This window comes from Scophthalmus maximus, chromosome 8, assembly GCF_022379125.1.
Source record: "Scophthalmus maximus strain ysfricsl-2021 chromosome 8, ASM2237912v1, whole genome shotgun sequence".
Lineage (NCBI taxonomy): Eukaryota > Metazoa > Chordata > Actinopteri > Pleuronectiformes > Scophthalmidae > Scophthalmus > Scophthalmus maximus.
In genome coordinates, this window is record NC_061522.1 from 16,832,501 (window position 1) to 16,859,256 (window position 26,756).

Consider the following 26,756-nt stretch of genomic DNA (forward strand, 5'->3'; position numbering starts at 1 on the left):
CAGAAGCAAACCCACAAACGCAAAGTCCATCTCCTGTCTGACTAAGCCTCCTCACCGTATGGACAGCACCAGAGAGGCCAGCTCCAACAGACCGGCCAGCGGAGCCAGGGCCAAGGCAGCTGGAGCTGGGGGCCCCACGGTGGCTGGGCTCACGAGAGGTGGAAGGAAGCAGGCCAGGGTCAGGGCCAGGAAGAAAAAACAGCTGAGGAGAACATCCAGGAAGGAGCTGAAGGTGGAGCTCGCAAATGTCTGCACCTGAACCTCGTTTTTCACCTGAAGGATGAAAGAGGGATGTGGAACTGAGGACACGTAGAGGCTCAAATTTCCCAGAAAACATATACTGTATATCAATATCTCACTGCACTGTAACTGCATTGTAGTTTTTTTTTCTATTTTTATTACCTAAATTCCATTTTATTGATTCCATTTTCATGAATTCAAAATCATCCTTTTTAGTTTTTTGTTCCTAAAGCCTTTTTACATCTTATATAATGTACCTTAATGGCACTGATGTTGAAGGCTGCAACACAAATAAACTTTTGTTGCGTAACTGTGAATGACTAGCAGGGATGAAAGGCAGGTGTGAAAACAAATTGAAACAAAACTGGGTACTTTTGTGCATATATTTTTTGTCCTGTAGTAATACTTGTGGAACAGCAGAGGGCTCACAAACATGTACACAAAGACAAACAACCCCTAAACCCCTAAATGTGTTACAATACTACATTATGTCTGAGGTCCCCCATCCATGTACCTAACAAATATCATTGTGTGTGTGTGTGTGTGTGTGTGTGTGTGTGTGTGTGTACCTCCTCCTTGTAACTGCTGCGATAGGCCGTTTCCAGAGGTCTCTCTAGGAAATTGAGGCTGATCTTGTTGATGGGTGGTTTGAAAAAGTAATCCTTCATCAGACTGTGAACCAGAGAAAAAAACAAGACCAAAGATAAGGTCATACGAGTAATGAATAGTACTGAAACAATACAGTCCCTTAAAAAAACAAATTTGCACCAACATTTGTATTTACTTTTTAATGAATGTCAGATTATATGTCTTTCAGTAGATGTTAAGATTTTCTGGCAGGATCCTTTTGGATTCACTTATTAAGAGAATCAAAAGAACTTCCTGAGGAGTCTGCATGTTTGTCTTTTTGTTAATTTGTGTTTACTTTTATTCTTTTATAATTTTATTTTGTCAAGACAAATGACAAAACAGTGACAGGACAGCAGAAAAACAATGTGTGTTGGTGTGTCTGTTTGTGTGAGTGTTCTTAACAATCAATATAAGATGGATGTATGTAAACAAATAATTAACCAAATTCAAAATTGAATACAAAAAGGATAAAGAAAACAAAAATAGGGGCCGTCCTGCCCACTGGTGCTGATGCAGGATCGGGATATTCCCCCAGGAGCTCCAGAGTGCCTCGGGAGGGCCAGTCCCGCAGGGTGTTTTTTTTATAAATATTTTTGTATTTATTATATTTGTTTTTGTCCAAAATTGTACCTCTTTAACACTTAAATATATATTTTCATTTATTTAATGGGTGTTTTTTTTGTGGAACTACAAAGCCATGTAGGATGTAGGCGTGAATGTTGTTACTGTTTAATAATGTATATTATTCCTGTACAAGACTGGCAAACCATCACCCAGTGCATGCTGGGATTGGCTCCAGCCCAGCAACCCTGAACATGATATGTGGCTTTGAAAAATGGATAGATACACAGTCGAAAATATGAGTTTTTACAGTATTCATATCATTGGTGCTTGCCAGAGTAATCCCCTTACCTTGACTCATCGTATCATCCTAATAATACATTATCTGTCATAAATTCTACCTTTAACCTCTATGCTCACCTGTCCTCCCTGATAACATCCACGAAGTGGGCGTCGCTCTTTTCTCTGAAGTTCTTGGCACGCAGCTGGATCAGGGCGGAGTGGTCCATACCTGGACCCGCCGTCCCCGTTCCACCAGCCATGCCTAGACTGGTGCCAGTCCCTGTGCTGGTGCTAGTCTTCTTCTCTTTCTCCTGAAGCATGTCACACAGGGAGCTCTGGCTGGCCCGCACTGGGTCTTCCAGAGGGGGAGTCAGGAGACCATTGGCCGCCCTGGGGCCGTGACCTGGGATGAACTGGGGCGGAGGAGAAGGAAGGTGATGTTAACAAAGGGCAAGACAGAGACGGAGAAGAAGAGCAAAAGACACAAAAGGGAAGTGACAGCGGGAGTGATTGTTGGGTAGCTGACATGACAAACACTTGGGGACAAACACAAGGGGTGTTGGACAAGTGCAAGTGTGCTGTTCCTGGGCAGGTGCGCACGTTTTACCTTGGCACTACTAGTCTTGTGCTCCTCCTGGCAACCGTTCAACACGGCCACATCATCACCCTGCTCTGTTCCCGGAGACCCGGCCACACTACGGGACACACGGGGAGGCTAGAGAGGGGGGGAAATGACAGTGTACATTGTAAGAAGCCCAAAACAGTTGAATATTTGTCTGAGTTTCATACACATGTTGTCAGCAACACAGCGAGGAAGGAACTAGTGCAACAAACATGATCTTTTTTTCTTCTTTTTTTTTTACCCCGATCCTGTCTGGTGGCTGGTGAGACAGAAGGGGCTCTGCCACCTGCGCTCCTCCAGGGATGAGGTCTGGTGTGTGGGGCTGAGGACAGGAGGACCGGCCGACCCCTACACAATCCCCACCGGGCAGTCCCACCTGAGAACAGCCGCACTGCACATCATGCTCCGACTTTCCCCCTGAGATCAGGTAGGTCTGCAGCCCTGTGGGGAGCAAAAAACAGTAAAAAAAAACTCTGATTAGAACTTCATAATCAATAACTTTCAGAATTTTCTTGCTTTGACTGTAAGGTGACAGGGACCAAAGCACACAAAAGAGACACCTGTGGCACAGCAGGAGTCCCACTTCATTATTCCAGCATTTTGTTGGGATCCACAGAAGAAAAGTGGCAAATTAATAGTGAGATCCATCATTCCAGATGGTTGCACTGAGAAATGAATGTAAACAACACAGGAGACTTGACCACCTCAAAGCAACGGGCAATATGTTTAGGCTGACCATTTGCTGGGCAACAAATCCTCGGATGTGAGGTTTGGGGATCAAAGCTGAAACAATAACTCATTATAATTTTGATAAAAATTGTTTTCTTTCACATTCATACACTGCCGGATGTGCTGTCTGAGCCAATATAGGGTTACATGTAAACTATAAAAAATAAACAAGAAATGAGGAAAATAGTTGCAAACACACCCTCACTAGCCACCCTCAGCTCTTGCACGGGAACACTGACAAGCAGGTGGTAATGCAATACTGGGTGTTTCACCAACAATGTTTGCAAATCAGCACAAAGCTCTGGCCATAATCACACTGCTGTGGGGCCAACAAGGAAATACACAAACACTGGATTAAAGTGGTGGCCCACAGCCAGCCGCTATCAGCCTGACCAAACACACAGTACCCTGTCGGGCTGGCCTCTCTGTTCAAACAGCAAAAGATGTCACCCTTGTTAGCGTGGTGATGACTAGAGGAGCAACTGTGGGCCATAAAGGGATGTCCAGGAGTCTTTGAGGGGGCCCCCTGCTTCAAACTGATGTGCACTATTTACTCATAAAAAGCAACCCCATCATTTGGCATCCCTGGATAAGGCATGTGGTGAAAGGCTTCCAGGAGTTATATGTCATACCATTGCACGCCTGGTTCAGATCTGTCAAGGAATTTTGGTAAACAAGCCAAGTGCCCATCCAAAACGTTTTACTGAACTTTTACAGATGAGCGGAGGCCTGTGGATAAAGCAGGATTTGTGGACGCCCCACTACTGTAGAGAAAGCAGAGCGCTGTTCACCTGTTTATTCAAAGTTTATTAGCATTAAACGCATCTCAAGACCTTCCTTGGGCCCTTCACAAAACACATGACAAGTGCGAAACCGATAAGATGAATGGTTCTCGAGATATGCCAGACACAGACAGACATACTGTACAGACAGACAGACAGGCAGACAGCCAGGGTCATGGGTTACCCATATTATAAAAGAAAAGTGCAACTGAAAACATAACTGTTTAAAAAAAGAAGCTTGTATCCACTCTTTCCATTTGGAAAGGATCTGGAATGATGAGCTCAGGGGGCTGAGTAGAAACTTTTTTTGTAAATATATGAATATATAAAAAATGACACACAGAATAAGCAAGATCATCTGGATTTATCCTTTGACAAAATTCATGCTGCTTCGTTCTGACACAAGGGCATTTGACTTTTAAACTCTTCTCCCTTTGATGCATATCAGGTTGGCAGTCAGTTTTATATTACCCAGAAAAGGGAAAAAATATGTGATTGGCTAGTCAGCCTGTGTAAGTGTGACTGATGAGCTTCCAGCCCATATGTGAAAGCATGTGCGTCACTCTGATGCAGAGTAGGTGTGTTAATACGTCGGTGTATGTACAACAGTATCTTGAAATATTTTTAGTGAATCAAACACGCACACGCACATGCACACACACATACACACACACACACACACACACACACACACACAAACACACACACAAACACACACACACACACACACACACACACACACACAAACACAAACACACACACACCTCATGTCTGTCTCTCATTTCACTTGATGCATCTACAATTTTCATCATCCTTCCATTTCTCCTATCCTCCCTCTCTGTACAGATCACCCCTTTTCAACTGTTCTCACTTGTTTACCGAGGCAGAGTAATATAAATCCAATATGCTAACAGAGTAACTACTTTGATGACACCCTGGATACAAATAGTAGATTTTGTAGAGCAGCAGCTGTAGTATTACGACTATTATCAGTTCAGGCAGTACAGCTTTTCCCACCTGCTACTAACAGTGACAGTCCATTGGAACAATTTCAGGTATATACAAACTAGTCTTAAAGATCTCACATTCATCACAATATTGGCCGAGCTAGAAGTTAGTTTCTATGATTGAGTGTTTCACTGATCCAGGGTTAATCTGCCGTCAGCTGCATGCATACGACAAGACGCCAGAGGTTAAGTTGGCCACTGTGGAACCAATGTGCATGACTGAGTGTTACCACAGACTTTTGTCCCGCTTCCTCGTTTTGCATAAATGAACTTAGTTATGAATGCGTTACTAACAATAAACTCATCTTAAGAGTCTGGAAGCACTGTGTGATTTGTTCCGGGCCCTGGGACAATGTGCACTTGGCAAACGTCCTAAGCCTTTAGGCCAACAACAGTCAAAACTTAGGGTTTCAGTCGTTTGCCAAACAGGCGACAAAGACCATTTATGAAATCTCTCTATCTCACGCACGCACGCACGCACGCACGCACGCACGCACGCACAACATTAAACCCAGATAACTGATTTAACGTTGTGGCCGATCGCTCTACACTGTCACGCAGAGGTTCACTGCTACTCTCTGCCATCCATTAGCTCTAAGCCAAGAGCTGAGTACACTATCAGATTTAATGGATGTTAACGGGCAGCCTTCTGTACAACAAGCCAAGCATATGGCTGTGAATTCACTAATGAGGCCTCTTTCTATTTCGATCCTGATAACCAATTGCTCACTGACTGTCACACAGAAACGAGCTACAAGCAGGCAAGGAGGACAGGTAAAAACATGTTCTTTTATACTGCCTTTAAGCCATAGATAGATACAGAGAAAAAATAATTACAGGTTAGTAAGAGTATTTTTCTCTCTCATTATTCTTTCCCATGAAATCACTGAACTCTTTTATGTATCAGGCAGAGTCAGAAACCACGATCAGCTAGTTATATGTTGTATGTATGATAATTCATACAAAAACAAAAGCAATTAACATTGTGACTAAGCTCAGGTAATTTGTAAGGAAAATCAATCTCAAATTAAAAACCATCTCAGTTCTTAGAATTCCATTAATTATTTCAAATGGTCTTCATATACATAGTGATGACAAAGGAAAAAAGAAGAGGAACCATGAGAGTGATGTGAATTTAAATCTGCGCCCTTCACGAACACCTGCGGGAGGTTTTTGACTGACATGTCGGACAGCACTTTTCACATCAACCATCAAAACACCAATTTCATTTGGCAGACTGGCGTTCAGTTCAGAGTTTACGTGACTGTGGCTAGAATCTGCGCCAAAGAGTTTCTGAAGATCGGCTCCCAGTAGCCTCCAAGTTCAAAATGATAACCGGCTTATCATAGGGTACAATAAGTACCACCCAAGCTGTCATCACCACGACTTAACACTGAAGACAGACTTCTCCTCTTGATGTTGGCTCAAAGAAAACCCCAGAATTATCTTAAGATATAAATAAATAGGCCTAGGTTTTGGTCCTAATGTGTCTGTTTGATGTAACTGTCCCAGTTAGTTATAATGGTGTCACAGTGAACCAACAGGACCTTTAAACTGAAGCAGCTCAATGGAATTCGACCATCAATAATTCTATTATTTACACCTGTGCTTTTTTCTGTTTTGAGTTTGTTAGGCCAATATAAAAGTTAACAGAAATATCAAATCTCCCACAACAGCAAAAGGCACAAAATCGATCAACCACAGCCCACTGACAACAACTCACGTTGTTCTCAGCCAATAAAAACTCAAAAGTCTTAAAGTAAACCACTCGTCTTACTTCCAGTTTGCAGTTGGCTGAGATTGGCTGCTGAGGTGACAAAAGAAACGCAAATGATTTGATAAAAAATGTCATCTCAGGCCAGAAAATAACCACGCTAAGGGAAGTAGATGTGTGCGGCTAGACACTTATTTCGCGACCTTCCCTCCTACTCCAGCGTTTGTCCTGCACGAGAGGCACAATGCTGAAGTGAGAGACACGCAGCGATACAGAAGATAAAGGAGAGGGCGGGAGCAGAGTGGCTCGCGGCGAAGAGATGGGAAGGAAGAGACAGAGTGTGCTTTGAAGGTCACCGAGTTGAGCATACCTCACATAACCCACATTCCTCGTCTACTTCCATCTCAGCTTTCTAACTTTATCAACAGCCTGCTCTCAACATTAACACGGGCCTTGAGCTGTGCACGGAGAATGTGTAGTTTTCCGACAGCCGAGTCCGACGTAGCCTCACGTGTGTGCTTGAATGCAAAGGTGCGTGTGTACACTGCTTTTTAGTGCCACATGTATCTCCTGTGTGCTTAGAGGCAAAAAAAATCTAATCCTTTTCTACTGAGTTGCTATGTGTGCGTGTGAGTGCGCGTGCGTGTGTGTGTGTGCGTTTGCGTGCGCGTGCGCATGTGTTTGAATATTCTGGGCTGTGTAAAGACGGCACTCTGGGAAACACAGTGACACAAGCACGCTGAGGTCTCAATGCAGCTCAATGGTTTTTATTGATTTATCGAGAGCAGCTGGCTGGAGAAGAGAGGGTTCAGCTGAGGACATCTAGTGCCTATAGTTTGTATACATACATGCACCTATGGTCATAACCACACTGGGGGAGCATAGGTCGCAACCAAACATGAGCTTACTATACATTTATTGTATAGTAAGAGAAATCAACGCGCACAGAGACTATTTTTTGTGCACACAGATTTGCACGTGAGGACAGAAATATGCCGCCGTCATACCACAGATCCTGCATGGCTGTTTTGAGACACGAAATTTTGGGCCAGACAAGTTTTTGGGTTTGTTTACGGTCAACACGCCGGGAGATTTCCCTGCTGTATTCTCACATGGCCTCACTCTGATATTTTCCAGATATTTTAATAGGGCGCTGACAGGAATAGTTCCAGAGAATGTCCGGGAGCGAGATTTATGGACATTTGCGTTCTCACATATAGCCCCCCCGTCCCCCTGGAAAAAATTCTGGAAAATGTCCTGATGCCTGAAAGCAGCCTATGTGTGAGATGGCCTTAACTTGACACACATTCACCTCAAGTTTGACCCCAATTCATGAGACATTCTGCACCCGCCGTTACACACACATCGCTGCTAAACCACAGAAATACATATAGTTACACGTGATTACCGTATAAAATAAAATCACTACAAATCAAATCAAATTAAGTTTCTCTCTCTCTCTCTCTCTCTCTCTCTCTCTAACACATCTCATTTTTCAGAATAGTGTGTGTGTGTGTGTGTGTGTGTGTGTGTGTGTGTGTGTGTGTGTGTGAGTTCATCTACAACCAACGTCCATCCTCCAAAAGGGCAGAGCCCTTCACACACACAAGACACCCTTTCCAGGAAATATGAAGCATCTGTCTGTCTGAGTGAGACATACTGGAAGGATGATCTATCAGACGCACACACACAAACACACACACACACACACACACACCTGGCATTTCCTACGTGTATGACTCATCTAAGGTAGTGCACTGCAGTGCGGTCGTCTTTCCCCCTCATCTACTCACATATTGAAAACTACCACAAAACGGACACACACACACACACACACAGACACACAGACACACAGACACACACACACACACACACACACTTTCAGCAGTGTGTAGACACGAGAATGAATGAATCAATGAATGAACAGAGGGTTGAATGGAGAGGAAGCATAGCTGAGCTGTCAAATTCCACATACTGTACACACCTGAAGGCCATGCACACTGTGGCCACACACACACACACACACACACACACACACACACACACACACACACACACACACACACACACACACACACACACACACACACACACACACACACACACACACACACACACACTATACTATTAAGAAAAGGAATCTTACTTACACGCTCCTATCTTTCAAATACAAACACAGTGAACTTGTGCTGAAAAGACAGTGGGACTAGTACATTAATACATCACCATAACATTATTTCTGTAGAAATGCTGCCTCCAGCTTCTGAAACGCAAGGATTTGCAGATTCTATATCATAGCATCAGCTCTTATCAACATCATTCACACACCGATCCAGGTGAGTGACTGCAAAGATTTGTATACCTACACACTCTCCCTCTGTGGCCACAGAGCTCACCGACCCACTGCAGCAGGTCAGCCGCTCCCCACAGACGCACACCCGGGCCTCGCTCGGCCATCTTCGCCTGTGAGAGTGTCTGGTTGAGTGTTTTTGACAGGAGCCCACATTTCAGAAGATCTCCAGAGGGCAGATCCCAATCTGGACTCTGTACTTCCTGACAAATGACCTTTAACCCTACGGCGACTTCCAACCCCATGATCAAAACCGTCCCCAGTGACCCAGAGGTCACCAGCTTCCCGCTGGTCCCACAATTAGATAAGTGAACATCGGTGTGAATATGAAAGACGGAGGGAGGCCCTCGAACATTCACTCGAATCAATTGCACATCTCAACAGCCGCAGTCAACCTCGAACCTGAGGCAGGACAGGACAAGGAGAAACTTCCCCTTCCCTCTTCAAGCTTCATCTAACCTTTTCTCACATTCTTCACTTTCATCTCGCTGCTTCAGAAAATAAACAACTCCAGCACTAAAAATAGACTTCGACATGTTTCCTCTTTTCAGAGACTTCCAACCGTGTCCAGCAGCTTCTCTCTCTTTTTCCCTCTCTCACCTTGCCAAACCCTCACATCTCTCGCCACCTACCATCTCTCTTTATATCGAACTATACTCTGTCTTGTCTCTGTTCTCTCATTTTTCAGCCATCTTCCTTCCACACCCCCCTTCTCACTGCTCTGTGATGGGTCTTGACTGCAGGCCTGCAACAGCGCACGCCTCCATATTTGGACACGCCGATGGAACCGAGGGACGAGGCTCTCACACGATCCTCCCTCACATATCCTCCCATCTCTCCCCCCTTCCCTCCCTTTGTGCCATCAGTTTTTAGTCCAGAGAGTTCCGCACTCTTTCCCTTCCTCTCTTTCTTTTTTCTCTCCACCTCCTTTATCTCAGACTTAATAGAGCATCTCTGGGCAGTCTGGTGGATCAGTGGGCATGTACCACGTGGCCAGGAGTTCTTGGGTTTGGCTCAAAAACAGGATCTTTGTCTGTCGTCCCTGGCTTGGGTATCGAGAACTTGTTCTAACTGGAACCAGCAATACTATCTACTGATTTACATTTGCCCAAAACTAAAAGACAAGGCATAAATTGAACCCAGGACTCAATAAGTACAGATCGGTAAGCATATTTGAGAATTTGAATCACTAAAATCAGTATACACGTGTTCCCTTTTTATTTTTCCCCTTTCCCCTTTTTTATCAGTGGCTCCTCTCTCAGTAGGTCCTACAAGTTTTTGTGTGTGTGTGACATGTAGTGGGTTGACAGGAGCAGTGACGCACTGCAACTGTCACTGCGTCACTTTCACTCACACACACACACACACACACACACACACACTCCTTGAGCAAGAAATGACCAACCTTGGTCCCGCTGCAAAGGTCGGGAGAGTAATGACGTCTGGCATGTCACTTTGTTTTGTGCATGTTCACACACTCGGCCGCGCATTAACTCTCAACACGCTGGCCGCTAACAGTGTGGAAAAGACTGTAGATGCACGAAGCAGGTTGACAGATGTTTGTTCTCCTTACAAGGCTTTATTTTCGCATTGCATATTTTTCGGTGAGAACAAATGTGCTCGAACTGCAGGGTCTCATTAGAGTCAAGCAGTTACATTCTGCTGTAAGCCATGGATTCACCGTGCCTTTCGTCACACACACACACACACACACACACACACACACACACACACACACACACACACACACACACACACACACACACACACACACACACACACACACACACACACACACACACACACACACACACACACACACACACACACACACACACACACACACACACACCTCCCCTGCTGCCCTAAGCAATACTGTGGGAAATGCTTGGGAAAGGGTTATGACTAGAAAACATGCTCCTTCTTCTTGCCCCCTCGCTCGCTCCCTCTCTCCTTCTCTTCTCTTCTCTCTCTCTTTCTCCACAGACCACCAGGGACCAGCACTTTACATGCTTTTTATAAACGGCCTTAATACACACTGCCCTATCTGGAAAAATGCATATGGTTTTGAATACATGCATTTCTTTTTCTTTCTTTTTTTAAAGATATCTCAGATAATGCTGAAACACTGCATCTGAAATTGTAAATGCCCTTTTTGATGGTAAACACATTATTACACATATGCAGGTCACTTAAGTGTCATTGCCACTTTGTTGTTTGGTGTTATACAGTATATGGAATTCAAAAATCCAGTCCACAACACACAAGTCGTACTGCTTTGCATAACATTTAACACTTACTCGGGGAGAAATCCATCAAAACGCAGGTAAAGATGCGGGTTTCACATCAAGCGTTGCCTTAAACGTCCAAAATCCAATGAAACCAAAGGTTATATTATTAATAGTAATAAAGCGATTGAGGCCATTTGGTAAACAAATAACTCCCGTCTGGAAATGCCCTACAGATTGTGAATCCTGAGGCCACATCCATACATTTTACTTTTAAATCACATCGCTGCACTGCTACGCTTACTACTGCCGTCCACACACTAAGCTGGAGTCTCCAAGCACTTAAAATTGTAGAATAGACAGGCCAGAACTTTTGGAAACGAATTTGCTTACTCATTGACCGTTATCAGTCACAACTCGGCTACCAGCAAACAAATCGTGTAGACCGAGATTGTTTTAGTTTTAAAACTCCGTATTGAAATGAAAATGTATAAGTATGAATTCAGTCCCTCACACATTGTGGGGGAAGACTTAAAAAAAAACTTTGGATCCGGTATTAACCCCCCCCCCTTCACTATATGAAGGACTAAACTATAACCATACACAATGAACAGTTGGTCAAAAATTGATGCCACAGTTTTTTTCAAAGTCTAATAAACTGTGAAAAATGTTATGATGATGATTCTGGTATTGGACCGATCAACAATTAAGTAAATACATACTATTAACTGTTTAAAAAAATGCCACCTCATGTCTTTTGCATGCTTATTATTTATTATTCACAATAACCATTAAACACAGCTCCTCTCCAGCAGTTGACACTCTAGTTGACACTCTAGTTGACACACACACACACACACACACACACACACGCACACACGGGAGCAGAGACAAACAGCTGCCGTTGTCACACTGACACATTCAGATGTCACAAACGTGGAATTTAAAAGAGATGTCATATTACACACATGCACAGACACCACACAATCACTAGCAAGTAGAGGGAAGATATCAATGTTCTGCAGATATATGAGTGAACCTGCACCTGTGTGTGAGAACCCCCAAATTAAAGTTTATATAAGGCCAGGACCCGGCCATGACCCGGCCTTGAACCACACAAGCACGCACACCCGCACACCCGCACCTCTGCTATTCTGAGTCATGCATTATGAATGAGCAGGTCAATTGGTAACAGTTTGGCAGGTGTGTGAGGTAGGCCTTTGTCCCCGGGACATGTATTATCAGGACTTTCCAGCATTTGTTGAGCGATAATGTGCACGACGAGGCAGAGTTTTCCAAAACCTACCAAAATAACATCACTGCAGATGTTTAAAAAGGCCTGGTGGTCTGAGCTGCTGCTTATGTCTTTCCCCTCTTTTTTTTGTCCTCCCACATGGCATCTCTTCTCTGCCGCTCTACTGCATGATATGAATTGAAAGTAACCACACTGAGTGTATGGGGATTTCTGTTGTATTTTCACATGACCTCAGTGTTTATGCAAGCCAGCTTTATCAATATCTACTAAATGTTTTAATGCTGGGTATTTTTAGCGTCACATCTCGCTGCCAGGGCCAAAACTACTGCATCATGGCTGCTGGGAAGAAAATGCAAATCAACTTGTGTGTAATAAAACAGCAAATGAGACCAGCTAACCTGTAATGAGTCACATTCCAGTAAATCATCACATGGGCTTGATGTGGCCATGATAAAGGCAATGAGATAATAAAAAGAAGTAACACACATGTATGGACTGTAAGTAATGTGCCCAAACACTGTTATGTAATGTTCAGACTCAAACTCCTGCCAAAAATAGCACAATGTATTACATGGGCAGCAAACTGCCTGGAAAGACTAGTCTGTGTGTGTGTGGGACGCCTTGTCCAATTGGAAACAAAAGCGGTGTCCCTAAATGGGAAAAAAAATTAGACCTTTGTTTTTGGGTCAGTGATTTAGGTTAAGTTAAGTAAGTGTTAGGCAAGTAGTTATGGTTAGGATAAGGGGAGGTGTCTTTTTTTGAGACGGAACTAGGAAGAGGGGGTGAGTGTGTGTGTGTGTAACGCGCACTACATGTCTGCAATCAGACTAGGACAGGGCTGGGCATGTTTATTAACACAACACACACACACACACACACACACACACACACACACACACACACACACACACACACACACACACACACACACACACACACACACACACACACACACACACACACACACACACACACACACACACACACACACACACACACACACACACACACACACACACACACACACACGACTCCACACATTCTTAAGCTTTAGCAACGACAAACTTGTCGTGAAATGTGTGGGGTGGATGATTAAATTATGATCTAACGTCAGACAGTTTTTTTCTCCCTAGGACAAACTCAATGCATTAATGATAATGGAATTAGGATGAACCTAATGTAATAGATTAAAGTTAAAGTAGCTAAATGACTTAACGTTTAATGGAGAAAATGTGTGTTACAGGCTACGTCTGCCTGCAGGTAGTGTGCATTGTGAATGAAACACACCCTGCCTGGAAAAGATAGATGAAGTCCAGTTCAGACTCTGACAGTCAGTGACAACACATGAACCCTGGTCTGTTATAATTGCACTCTTGCCACAAAGATAACGGCCACTGATACTGTGGGATAAAGAGTCAAGCTGTTGGGAACAACTTATCGGTGATAATCACTGAAACAACCAGAATGTATGAAAACACCTTTACCTCTCTTGTCTGTGTCCTTCACCAGTAAATGTTTGTCTGGTATCCATCTTCTGTTATTCACATGTTCAACTCTAATGTTACCGGACAGCATGTTTCTTTTCATCTTGTTCTCATACACCCCAAGAGGCCAGACGCAGAAAAAGACACACAGACACGTTTGCACTACCACCTTCTCAACTGATTAGAGTTGACCTTCCAACCTCGCAGTGACAGCGATTCAGAGATCATAAACCCATGATGGGTCACAGGCCTGTGGGCGACTGTCCCCCCCCAAAATGAATACAGCGCATCACTCGCTCACAAACGCACATATAGCAAAGACACACAGGGAAGACAGACATGAACTCTGGAAAATGTGTGAGTTCATGTTCATTTGCCTTTCACATATGACTAACGCGGCAGGAGATTTTCCAAGTGAGACATTTTCACACCAACAGGAAAATTTCCAGAACATTGTGTGGCATCTCTATAGAGCATGCAGGAGGCAGGACATGAAGATAACCCGGCTGTGGAAAGCAGTGTTTCTGATTAAAGACATCAACACGCCCACTCGTTCCCTGTGAATTTCCTGCTGGATGCTCGCATGGGCTCACTCTGACATTTTTCTGACATTTTACTAGGGGGCTGGCAGGAAAAAATACGGAAAAGGTCCGGAGCAACATTTGCGGACATTCGCGTTTTGTGTGTGTGCGCGTGTGTGTGTGTGTGTGTGTGACGGTGCAGGAGTAGGGCTATACAAAAAGCAGGAGAGAGAAATAAAGAAAAATAGGAAGAAATATGAAGGCACATGGAGGTTTGCTGGAAAAAGTCAAACACCGGTTAGAAACTAATTTAGGCTCAGTGATAAAAATGTATCTATGTTAACGTGTCTACTAAGTTTCCATGTCGCAGACTTTGATCAGTCCTATTGTTTAATGTCTTATCTTTATCATAAAACAGGCGCGCGCCCACACACACACAGTCCAACACTTTGCCAAAGGTATAGCACCAAGGAGGAGACACAGTGATAATGATAATGACATGTGCCATTCGACCTGCAGCTCATCCAGTATGCAGCGGCCCGGTTGGTATTCAACCTTCCAAAGTCCTCCCACACCACAACGCTCCTCACCGCAGGGTGCCTGCACTGGCTCCCGGTGGTGGCTCCAGTCCGATTCAAGGCACTGGTACTCGCCTACTGTGCTGCGAATGGCTCAGGCCCTTCCTACATCAAGAAAATGGCCCAAGTTCACACCCCAGCCCGTCCACCACGCTCTGCTACTCTGAAACGGCTTGTTATGCCCTCACTACGAGGGGCGGGCCGCCACCGCTCGTCCGAATCCCGTCTGTTTTCCTTCCTGGTTCCTCAATGGTGGAACGAGCTCCCCATTGACATCAGGACAGCAAAAGTGTCTGTTAAATGAATGAATGAATGAATTTCTCCAATGTTCTGCAATAAAATTTGAATCCACTAAAAAAAGCAGGAAAACTTTCGCTACAGAAATAAACACTCTTTCTCGCTGAATGATGTCAAGGCGCTCTTGTGTAAGAGCCGGTTTTCAGTTCTGTCAAACAGGCTTTTTATCAGGAAATCTGTCAATTATTGGAGCCAAGTACGACGTGACAGTGTGACAGCAGGAACAACACCAGAACCTTAAACAGAAGCAGCTAAATATAAATCGGCCATCATTTATTTTATTATTTCCACTGGTGCTTTTTCCTACTAAGTTTTGTTTTTTTAAAGTCTGCTGTGAACATTATAATGATATACTGTATGACACGACTGAGTGAGTGAGGGAAACTTCACCATCAGACAAGTGACTGTATGCCTTGACCTATTTAATAAACAAACTTATTTATGCATTTACATTAAATTCGACACTAAGACCAGGGTCAATGAACCACTGGAAGTGCATAATGGGGGATCTGGATGAGGAATTTCCATTTGCACTGTCTTCAGTCTGCAGAGAGGAATAAACTGCCAAACAACAACACCATTAACAAGTCTGCTGATGAAGGAGAAAGCATATATTCTTTTCACATCAAAATGCTCCAGCTACAGCTTACTGACAATGAGACAGTTGCAGAGACAGATACAGAGTAGAGGAGCAAAGCCCATGACCCACTGGGACTGGCCTGTTTATGGTTAATGGATCTGTCATTTGCATATTTAGGTGGCACATTTGATTTAGCACAGACTAACCGACCTGAGGACTTCCCAGTGCACCACACCACACTGCACTGGAAGGATGGACCCGTCTGCACACATGGGTGTACGTCAAGAGTAGAATTTACCGCCTTGTGGTCGTGTGCCTCCGCCGACCAGTCAAGTTGCAGGGAACAATATTCAGAATCTGCCTTTCTGTTCCTCAAATATGGCATTTAATAATGGCAGACCTGCCAACCTTTACGCATTTTTGCATAGCAGGTATGCATTTTGACATTCTACTGGGGCGATTCATCAGTCTGAAGCACGCAAAAAGCTGGTGACGCCTCGTGAGTTTGACCCAATTTAAATCCAGGCTGCCGAAAAACAAAGGAAGAGGTAGAAGATTTTGACTACCTTCACCTTATCAACACACTTTGTATTTCCCTAAAGGAGTTACTGAGATATTGTGTTGGGAAGGATTAATGGACATCGTGAAAACACAATGTTTCCAGCCACGGCTGTTGCCGGCATGATAAATTGCACATACGACACACAACAAACCTCCAGACTCACAGGCTGAGACTGACAAGGTGCTAGTGACCGCCTATGATAACATGAGTGAGGGTTCAAACCGAGTCTGCAGACAAACAACCTTCTGCCGTTCTACAATGCAAAATACAAATTTGGACAGAGTAATGTGCACACACACACGCACGCACAAACTCCACGACCTCATTCCCCCCGAGCTACCACACTGAAGAAGGGCAGCCTAAAAAGGCATTAACGCAGCAGATGCAGGCAGGATATAAAGACCAGCTAAACAAGAAAAGTGCAGTACTCACCACCAACCTGCAGTGAAATACGAGTGTGTTTGTCTCATAAAGACATGGCAGGACTGGATTAGGGAGGACGGAGGAGGAACAAGCAGTTGAGCAGGGGGAGACCGGCAGCAGCCAGTGACCCAAGTGAGGTTCACATACAAGGGCAACAGGAATATGGAGGATGTAAAAACATGTCTTGCTGGAAATTTACAATGTGAAATAACCTTTCGGCAACAAAAAATGAAAAATCCTTCTCCCGAGACGGATGAGGGAGAAATAAAAAAGAGTGTTTCGATGAAAAGAAAAGAGACTTAAAAACACAGGGGGGGATTAAGTGTAGGCAAGAGAAGAGAGTGTGATCACTGGGAGACCATTTAAGGATTTAAGAATGAGAGGTCACAGAGAGGGAAAGTTACTTGCTGACGCGTTTGAAAGTGATCCAATGGTCACCTAACTGTATGTGGTGACTTTCCTTTTTTTAAGAGACAAATCTAGTGACCCAATGGGGACATATTTGAAAGCAACCCAGTTTGGTCAACTCAGATAGCACGTCAACGGATTTAGCAATTTGATTAGTAAAAATTGGTAACAGTGGTTGGACAGACTTTGTTCCTATTTGCTGCTCTCACTGTGGCTGTGGTAATACAAAGAACACTTATGCAGGCAGCCGTTACCTCCAATGTCCAATGTGTGCAAACAGCACGATACCGTCTCATTCTGGTCGCTCTGTGTATCTTTTACAGTGTTGTGTGTAAATAAGGATGCAGCACATTAAAAAGGCGGCAAAAGCACTGTGTCACTGTGGCACATAAACATGTCAATGCTGCTCAGCAATAACTGTTTCAAACTGATTGTGTCCATGTGCAAGTGGCTTTGGAACCCCTACCATATCTGCCATGTCTTTTGGAGTAACGTCCTACCTGCAGCCATCTACATACACTGGGTTAGGGTTAGGCCTGCACTGGCTCCAAGGCGGCTACTCAGTTGGTGCTTGTCAGTGCTTTTTGCTCGTGTCTGCAGATTAACATATTTAATGCAAGTATGCCAGTAGTGCTATCTTAAAAAATATGTGGACAATACGGATTCATTTTTAAAGCCCCAACACTAGAAGAAAACAGAGGTGATTTTTTTCTGTCCTCTCTTAATAAATAAACATTCTCGTTATGCATTGACTTTATAGCTATGCTGGGAGTGATTTTTTAATATTTTTATTGCATTCATGTTTTGGGGCAATTGTGTCATGATCTTTCATTTCTCAAGAAACAGCTTCAAATTATATATGTGGATATGATCTGAAATTACACAGTACTTTTTTAGTTTGCAGAAGTTCAAACTTTAAGTGGATTAAACTTCTCATCAATCTCTGACATGCTGCAAGCCTTAAATATATGGCTTATTATTATTATATCTAAATTCTTCACTCACATTTGTCAACAGAGATCTGACTCATTCCTCCCATGCAGTGCACTGTGATGGGAGACTTGATGTTTGCATCCCTCAAAATCCAATTCATGGATCACTTAGATAAGGGTGGGGGGACCAACAGAGAGAGAATGGTTGATGCTATCTGAGGCGACTCGCAAAGCCTTGACTAAAGACAGACAGACAGCACTAAAGCAGTGTTACACAACAGATGCACAGGCCTGGGTGACAGGTGAGAGTCTCAGGCAATGAATGTGATAACAGAACAAGGATAGTGAAAAATCAAAATGGGACATGTAGAACGTGAAAAGGAAAAGAAAGATTGAAAGACAAGGCGACGAAAAAAGGATGTGGGGGAATGAAAAAAAAGCACCAAATGACTCTAATAACAAAAGCTCAATTGGCAAAATGTCTTTTTAAGCCAAACAACCGACTTCTGTTTTAAATTGAAGGGAAGAGAATGGAAAGCGATAGAGAGGTGTGGTAGCTCAAGGTGCATTTGACAATATAAGCCAATAAGAGTTTATGAAAGTAAAATGTTAGGTTAAAAGTGACAGTGGGTTCAGTTATCAGGACGAGCTGCGTCGAGGAACAAACAGCACGTCAACTGTGGAAATTGTTGAGCTATGCAACAACACTCCATTACAACAACTTACAAACTTTGTCTTTCGGTGGTTGTGACCCTGGTCTCATCTCTGGCAAAACGATTGATTAAAGATGAGCAAACTCAAATTCTGAGTTCTTATTACTCAACCCCTTATAGACATCTCAGTCTCCTGTGCTAAACCGTAAACACATGGCTCAGTCAGAGATTCTCACTATTTATTTCTCTTAACAAGCAGCGGTATGTCGATTTCTCTCAAACTGAGACTGTGTTGATTTCTCTACACCACCCTGCCTCTGTCTTTGCTACAGAGACTAAGGCCGCTCCTTGCACTGAGCAGGAAACTGTGAGGTCTGTGTTTCAGAGGGAAACAAGATGCCAGTCTCCCCTTTTCTCTCCCTCAACAAAAGCTGCATGTCAATATCTCACTCTGTCGCTGTTCACTCGTCTGGAAATAGAGAGTGATGGCACCGCTTAGAGCCAAGTGTGAATACACTCTGACATAAGGCCTGACAATAGAACAGACAGTCTCTGTTTGCAAGAGACCTAAGATTAGACGGGTCCACGAGGAATTCCCTGCTGGAGAGATTAGCACCATTGATGCTGCTTTTCGCAGAGTATTGAGACAGACCGAGAGAGAGGGTGAATGTGTGTGTGTGTGTGTGTGTGTGTGTCGGACTTGATCTGACCCGCAAACAAAAAAAAAGAAAATCTTGTCAGTTTGGCAAATGTTTACTATTTATTTGATAGAAGACATCTATCGCAACCCACTGCACTAAATGCAAGGTCCTCCTGTTTATGCCATTTAGGTTCACTCTCAAATTCACAAGACTGTCTTGGCTTCCTGAACAACAGAACACCACCAACCAATTCCAAACAAATACTACGATCCGTGCATTGGATGGACAAGTCGCATTTCCCTCCATATCTTCTACCCTTGTCCCCACCACTATTCCTACGAGTGGTGGGGACAATATTGCGTCCAACTGTTTAATGCAATGGAATCCATCCAGTACAAAACCTGCCTTGGCACAGTAAAGGCAGTCAACCCTCCTCTTATCAACTGCGATCTCCAGCTCTAACATTCTGGCCAACCGCAACAACAAGCCACAAACACAGTCACTGATAGCAGGACAACCAGCCTGTGGAGGTGATACACTTTGAACTGCATTACAGAGATCAGGCTTGTGAGTGAGTCACATATTGTAGCAAATCGCTGATGTATTTTCCAAATGTATACTTCATGTGTTATGCTTGTTGCCGCCATCCGTAAACAGTACTACTATGCAAGTTGTCAAAGTTTGTCTGCTGCAAGCATCTCACAACCATGTGTCGTGTTTGGAGATCAACAGTTTTCAACTCTTCTATGTGTAAAAACTGAATGACATCCAGTTTATATGAACCCAACTGCATCTCTCCTCCTACTGCTCTATAATCTCTTGATCTTGCGGCCTTATCTCCTGCTTCTGTCGGTGGACTGTTCCAACAGGACTAACTGGTCAGATAACATATTTCAGTGCGGTCTGGGGCATGTAGTGACCCCACACAACCCCGATGACCATGTTCGGGCATTGTAGGCTTTCGACCTTTACCCTGTACATGCATGAGGAATGTACTATAGCCTCATCTTATCATGTGCTTTTAGCCTTTGCTGCACTCTTCAGCTTTTTATCATGAGCTCAGCGCTCAGCATGTTATCGCAAGCTCACTGAACTTTGAAGATAAAGTTATTGGTAATTTTTAAAGGGTACATTTATTTTTTTAAGTCAAATGTGTTCAAGACCAGTAATCCTCTCTTTGCGAGTGCCTTGGAGTTTCTTAAACATCAAATGTCTGTACACTGAGTTTCCGTGAAAGCAAAAAAACGCATATGGAAGTCAGAAGTGAAGAGTCACTTACCCTTTAGTTTCTCCATCACTGTCTGCCCGGCTCTCTCTGCCACCCGCCCATCCTCCCTCTGGTAACGGTCATCCAGGAACCGGGCAGTGGCCTGTGACAGGTGGACCTTGCCTGCCACACCCAGCTGCTCCATCAGGTTCGCCAGATTGACATCATTTGACCATACATCGAACTTGAAGCGCTTTATCCCAAGGATCCCACAGAGGACCGTGCCCGTATGGACCCCAACGCGCATGCTGACAGTCTCACATGTTTCCTGGCAGAACTGTTCGATGGCCTGGATCATGCCCAGGCCCATCTCTACACAGCAGTACGCGTGGTCCGGCCTGGGCTCAGGGCACCCTGCTACGCAGTAGTAGCAGTCTCCCAGGGTGCTGATCTTCTCACAGCACGTTAGTTCACAAAGCCGGTCAAAACGTCCAAACAGGTCATTGAGAAGGCCCACCAAGGCTGGTGCTGACTTATTGGCAGACATCCTGGTGAAACCCACAATGTCTGCAAAGAGGATGCTGACGGGCTCCATGCGTTTCATGTTGAAGGGCCTAAATATGATCTGTCCTCGGGGAATGGAGGTCTTCTTGCGTTTGTGATTGTTGTGAGGATGATTTTTGGGGCCTGTGGAACTTTGGACTTGTGAAACTCCACAGCTTCCTCCACCGCCCACGGAGATGGCCGAGGCCGAACAGGCACCAGAGGAATAACGCTTGCCAGAGTTCTCGCCGCCGCCCTCATCATCACCCTGCTTCATCAGCTCGTCTGCAACTCGCCGTGGCATGACTGAGTGAATCATGCGTTCCTTCAAGGCCTTCTCCACTTCTAAGTCTTTGCCATGCATGATAGACTGGCCCACTTTGAGGAAGGTGCTGCGCGAACGAACCTCTGACATGATAAACAGGTGGATGCCAATGACATGGGCACACAGGTGAAGGAGAGCTTTGGCCGGGCCGAGCCAGCGGAGTGTGTCTCCCTCCCAATCAGAACGTGATACCTCTATCCCTGTTGCCAATCTGGTAGTATCGGAACTCCTTTGAAGCAATGGAAGCCATCCTAATGCCTCAAATAATATAGAGTAGAGGAGCCCGAGCATCACAGAGGCATACAGACGGACGTGGAGGACACTGTATAACAACAGCAGAACCTCCATGCACAGGGAAAAGGTGCCTACAGGGGAGATACAGTGGGTCGTGGTTTGTGCTAGTTCGTCCAGTGAGCGATATGAGGCGTTCCTTCCACCAGCCCATGCGAGCTCAGTGTAACCAGCAGTCTGTATCTGTGGAGCTAAGGTGATGGCGAAGGTGACCGCTATCAGGAGCAAGGAGGTTTGGTTGTAGAGCCACGTGTAGGGCTGGGTGAAGGTGAACAAAAAGAGGAGCACTAGAAGGACAAAAAACGCGACCGTGGGAGCTAGGAAGGTCATGGGGCTGCAGCGGCCATTATTGACCCCAAAGTACACCCCCCAGAGTACAGCCGCCACTGCAAGGTAGAACAGGACATAGCGAAAGCGCCGCTGTGTCTGGGGAAAGCATCTCTCTTGGCATGCCTCCTCCAGGATGGGGGAGTCGAACTTGGGGTCCCAGCACTGGGCAGCAGAGCGTTCGAACAACGGCGGCGCCTTCCTCTGCACCCTCAAGGCGGAGGTGGCGGCGGGTCTGGACTCTGCTGAGCTGCAGCTGGAGGAGATGCTGTATTTGTGGAGGTCAGGGTTCATTTTGCTCGCAGCCCTGCAGCCCCCTCCTCCTCCTCCTGCCGCTGCTCCACTGATGGCTGCCCTCTGTGGCTCATGTTGACGCACGTGTGGCGCGCTGTTGGCAATTCGCACCGTCATGGCGCCATCGCCGCTGGAGTCGCAGCTGACCTCGGTGCCGCGCACGAGGAGCTGCCGGTGTTGCTGCAGAGTGGCCATGTTGTGACTGTTGTGACGGCGAGACGAGGGGCTGTTGGATATTAATGATATCTACAGGCGCTCAGGCGACTGTGGAGCGGTGCGCGGGCGCCGCGTGTGGCGCGGCGAGGAGGAGGAGGAGGAGGAGGATGAAGGCGGCGGCGGGGAGAGTGACAGGCAGACAGACAGGGACGTGGGGAGAGCGAGAGAGGCAAAGGTGTTCGTCGGAATAATCACTCTGCATGGACGGTGCGCGCCGCGCACACGTCTCTGCCACGCACGCAGCCGCGTGCACGCTCAGTCACACAAGACGCGCCGTTCCAGTTTCTTGAGCAGTTCATTATCCGACCCCGGGGTTTGCGTCAGTACTCACATCACATGCATCCTGCTCCGAAGAGGCTCTGGGTTGGAGCCCGGCTTTCTCTCCAGCTGCGGTACAAGGGGAGAGAGGGAGAGAGAAAAAAAAAACTCTGTCATCACTCTTTCTGCCTCCCGAGCGTAACATCCTTCTCGGAAAAGGACCGGTCGGTGATGCAACGGGGGGTTTCGTGCCTCCGTCAAGTCGCCCCTGACGTTACATGACTGGAAACGACCTCCTCTGGATGTGCGCAATATCTGTCGGCGCTGCTGGCATCGCACAGTCAGACAGGCTTCAGGGGAACTGCACGGACTTTGTCTTCATCCCGATAAAAGAAATCACGTTTCAACGTTGTTCAGGTCCAGGGCTTCATCGTGTGAGCGGTCACAGATGCAGGCTGTCAACAGTTGGCGTTGTGCACAGCAAGTGGCAACTAGTTCCTCTGTCTGTCTCACCTCCACACCGTGCGCTCAACAGTCGTCTTACTCCTCCTTTCCCTTCTTCACAAAAGGCCCACAGCGTTGTAACTATGAGCAGCCAGCAGCGCTATCGTGAAAATATGTGGACATTTAAGGATTCTGTCATTTGAAAGCATCAAAACTACAAGAACCAAAAAAAAGAGGAGTCATTTTTCTGTCCTCTCATGAAAATAAGCATTCTCATTATGCATTGGCTGTACAGCTATGCTGGGAGGGATTTGACATGACACATGAAGCCAACTTAAAACGTGGGTAAGCTGTTAATTCTGTGCATTAAAAGTGATTTCACATTCAGGCGACTTTACCTTCCGCTACATCCCCTCGCGTGCGTTGCCCGGGCGTGCTAAGGGTTCGCGTCCCCCCTTCTTCTCATGCACTCCTCTTCCATCTTTGATCCAAGTGTTGCGAGGGATTCCGGACCGAGTTGTTGCCGGAGCCCCTGTCCGCTCCAAGAGTCCGATCGCAGGCGGGCCTGGCGGGCAGGCCTGTTCCCACGGATCCAGCCCCGTCCTTTCCTGAACTCCCTCTCCGGGTCTCCACCGTCCGTTCCCCCCCGTCCCCCCCACCCGCACCCTCCGCCTTCCGACGACGGGGTCGGCGAGGGGCGTGCGCCGCTCAGAGACGCGTGATCCGCAAGGAGAAGCGCAGAGAAGACCCTCCGCTGGCCCGAGGTAGCGTGTAGCTTCTCCTCCGCTGGGAGTGTCTGCAACTTGTTGCGCGCAGTTGGCAGAACACAGACTGCAGCTATGAGGAACAGCCTCGGTCGGAACAGGCTGGTCTATAAATAGTGATGATCAACAAGAAAAAAGAACCCTCGCAATAACAACACCGACGGCGCGGACGCGTTTGAACGCGGCGCCCCCCCCCCTCCTCCCCCCCAAACTTATTATGGGGAATAGCAGGAGCGCAGCGGGACAAACGAACGCGTTAACACTTCGAGATCCAGTCGCGAAGCGCGTGCGCAGCGTCCGCGGCGGAGGCCCCTCTCGTCTCCAGCAGCTCCCAAACTTTTTTTTCCTTTTTTTTTTTTTTTTCTTCTTTCCTTTTTTTTTTTTTTTTTTTCCCAGGCCGTATTTCCTGCGTTCGCAGAGCAGACCCAGTCAGGAGTCTCTGGTTATTTGGAGCCGAGGCTGGATTTCCTGCCCTCGCGTTCCCCCAGAGCGAAGAAGTAGAAGAAAAAACAATCCCCAGGGCAAAACCAAGAAAGCCCCCTTCGGTGAAGTCACCTTCACAAACAAGCCCCCACAAAACACGAGCGTGTCCCTCTGCGTCAGCCCTCGGGCCTGGAGAGCTCCAGTCCTCGCTGGCGCGCGCGCGTCCAACAAACACAACACTGTGCTCCGGCTGCGGCGCGTCCTCTTCCGCCCCCCGCCCCCGCCCCCTCCCCCACACCGGGTCTCTCCGCGGGGGCTAAGCGAGACGCAGACCCGCGGCGGGGGCTGTGCGGCCGGTTTCCCGTCTTCCCCGGGCGAGCTCCGCTCCTGTCGCCGCCACCATGTTCGCTGTGCCTGGGTCGGAAACCGTCCGCCGGCTGTTGTGGCGGTGCGGGTCGGCGGGACCGGCCCGTCAAGCGAGCCGAGCTCGACCGGAACGCGGCTTCCGGTCCGAGCACGGTTCCAACATGTCGCCCGCGCCGCCGCTTGTGTTTGTCCTGCAGCCTACTAGACGATGGTCTTCACATGGAAACAATATTAAAGATGATAAAACTCGACTTTCTAGTTCATAACGGTTCAAAGAGAAATAGTTTAAAGGTAATAAATGAACTTAATTTAAAGCACATGCACCGAGAATATCTGATGATAGCCAACCGCTACTTGCTAACGTGCTGTCATGTTGCTCAGTGGTCTTAGATGAATCAAAAACTTCTATTATGTTCAAGGCAAAACACAATAATACACAAAAACACAATAAATAAATCAAATTACAGATAGTTACCCATAGATTAATTTGGGGCATTTTCATTTATTTCACAATTGTGTCAGTTTAGCTTGTTAACGTGGATGTTAGCGTCAAGGTTAATGTAGCTGGCTAATCAAAAATTGCCATTTCAACGATGTCCTGGCAGAATTCATACTTTTTTATTAACTACTGTACAACTATTATTATTATGATTGTTGGTGTGACAGGTGTCCAGACCCAGTGTAACGTAGCAAAAGGTCGATGTGGAGCTATAAGTAAAGCAGATAGCTGCACGATACATTTATTTTTTGTTCTTTTTACAAACCATAAGCCATAACTTTGACCTATAGAACGTGGACTGAATTGAGTATTTAATTTACAACTAATGGCAACATGAAACCGGGGCCTTTAATTTGAAGGTCAGCGGCATTTCCCTGCTGGTTGTGTCTGTGTCACTTGACAGTCAGTGGTGGTGGTGGTGTCCAGAGTGGAGCGACGTTCACGTCACTTTGAAAGAACTGCCAATGACAGTGCTCTGATTCTATTTGCATCTGGCGTCAGGTTTGGTGAAAATCTGTTCCCAAAACGAATGCCAGATGGAAAAACCACTGACAAACAGAGAACACATTTCAAACAGCGAGATGCTTTTAAAAGAATAATTGCAGCATTTATTCTATTTATCCATTTGTTTATCTTACAATTTAAAAAACTTGAATGTGGTTGTTATATTGGAAAAAAAACAAAAGTGTAGCGGGATAAATACTATGAATTATCCTGAACTTTCTTATGTTTTTCCATTTATTGTGTATTATACTGTAATTCAACAAGATATATTGATGTGGGCACCATTAATATTGTCTGGGTAGTGGAAGTAAACCATTTTAAAATACTGTACTTCATAGTAGGGGAATGCAGAGATTTTAGAGGGCTCAAAATATCTCAAATATTTCAACAATGCAAATAAAACATTTTTAAAATTGTTTATGAAATTAATTTCTTTGGACCACACTGTATTTCTAACTGGAATGAGGTAATGAAATTGTGAAAAGCAGAGAGGCCGGTGAATAGGAAGAAGATAACTTTGTGTGTGTGTGGGTGGGTGGGTGTGTGTGTGTGTGTGTGTGTGTGTGTGTGTGTGCCCGTGGGCTCCTCCTTTGAAGAAGCAATAATATCTAAACTTTGACTCCAATAAAGCCAGTAACACTCTGGGCATCGTTGAAGTGTGTGTCTGTGTGTGTGTGTGTGTGTGCGGGGTTGAGATTACACATGCGTGGCATGCGCATGTGCGTGCGTGCGCATGTTGAGGGGCTTACAAGAGAGGCCTGTTTGCAGAGTTGATAAAGCTAAACTGATAAGTCTGTGTTAACACTGTGACTAAAA

General features: G+C 45.6%; 1 protein-coding gene across 3 annotated transcripts in view; it reads right to left on the reverse strand.

Moving 5' to 3' along the window:
* adcy9 (adenylate cyclase 9) overlaps positions 1 to 25,059 on the reverse strand; it is a 34,824-nt gene extending 9,765 nt beyond the window's left edge. Inside the window, exons 1-7 of one of the 3 annotated variants that reach the window (XM_047333700.1) lie at positions 23,783 to 25,059; positions 20,759 to 23,069; positions 2,577 to 2,776; positions 2,321 to 2,428; positions 1,852 to 2,126; positions 810 to 912; positions 56 to 273 (exon numbers count right to left, since the gene is read on the reverse strand). In XM_047333700.1, the coding sequence (XP_047189656.1) occupies positions 56 to 273; positions 810 to 912; positions 1,852 to 2,126; positions 2,321 to 2,428; positions 2,577 to 2,776; positions 20,759 to 22,661 (2,807 nt within the window). In that variant the 5' untranslated portion in view covers positions 22,662 to 23,069; positions 23,783 to 25,059. Of the gene's footprint in view, positions 1 to 55; positions 274 to 809; positions 913 to 1,851; positions 2,127 to 2,320; positions 2,429 to 2,576; positions 2,777 to 20,758 lie in introns of all 3 variants that reach the window. The other 2 variants (XM_047333701.1, XM_035636523.2) reach the window with 2 other exon arrangements.
* Positions 25,060 to 26,756: the final 1,697 nt, after the last annotated feature.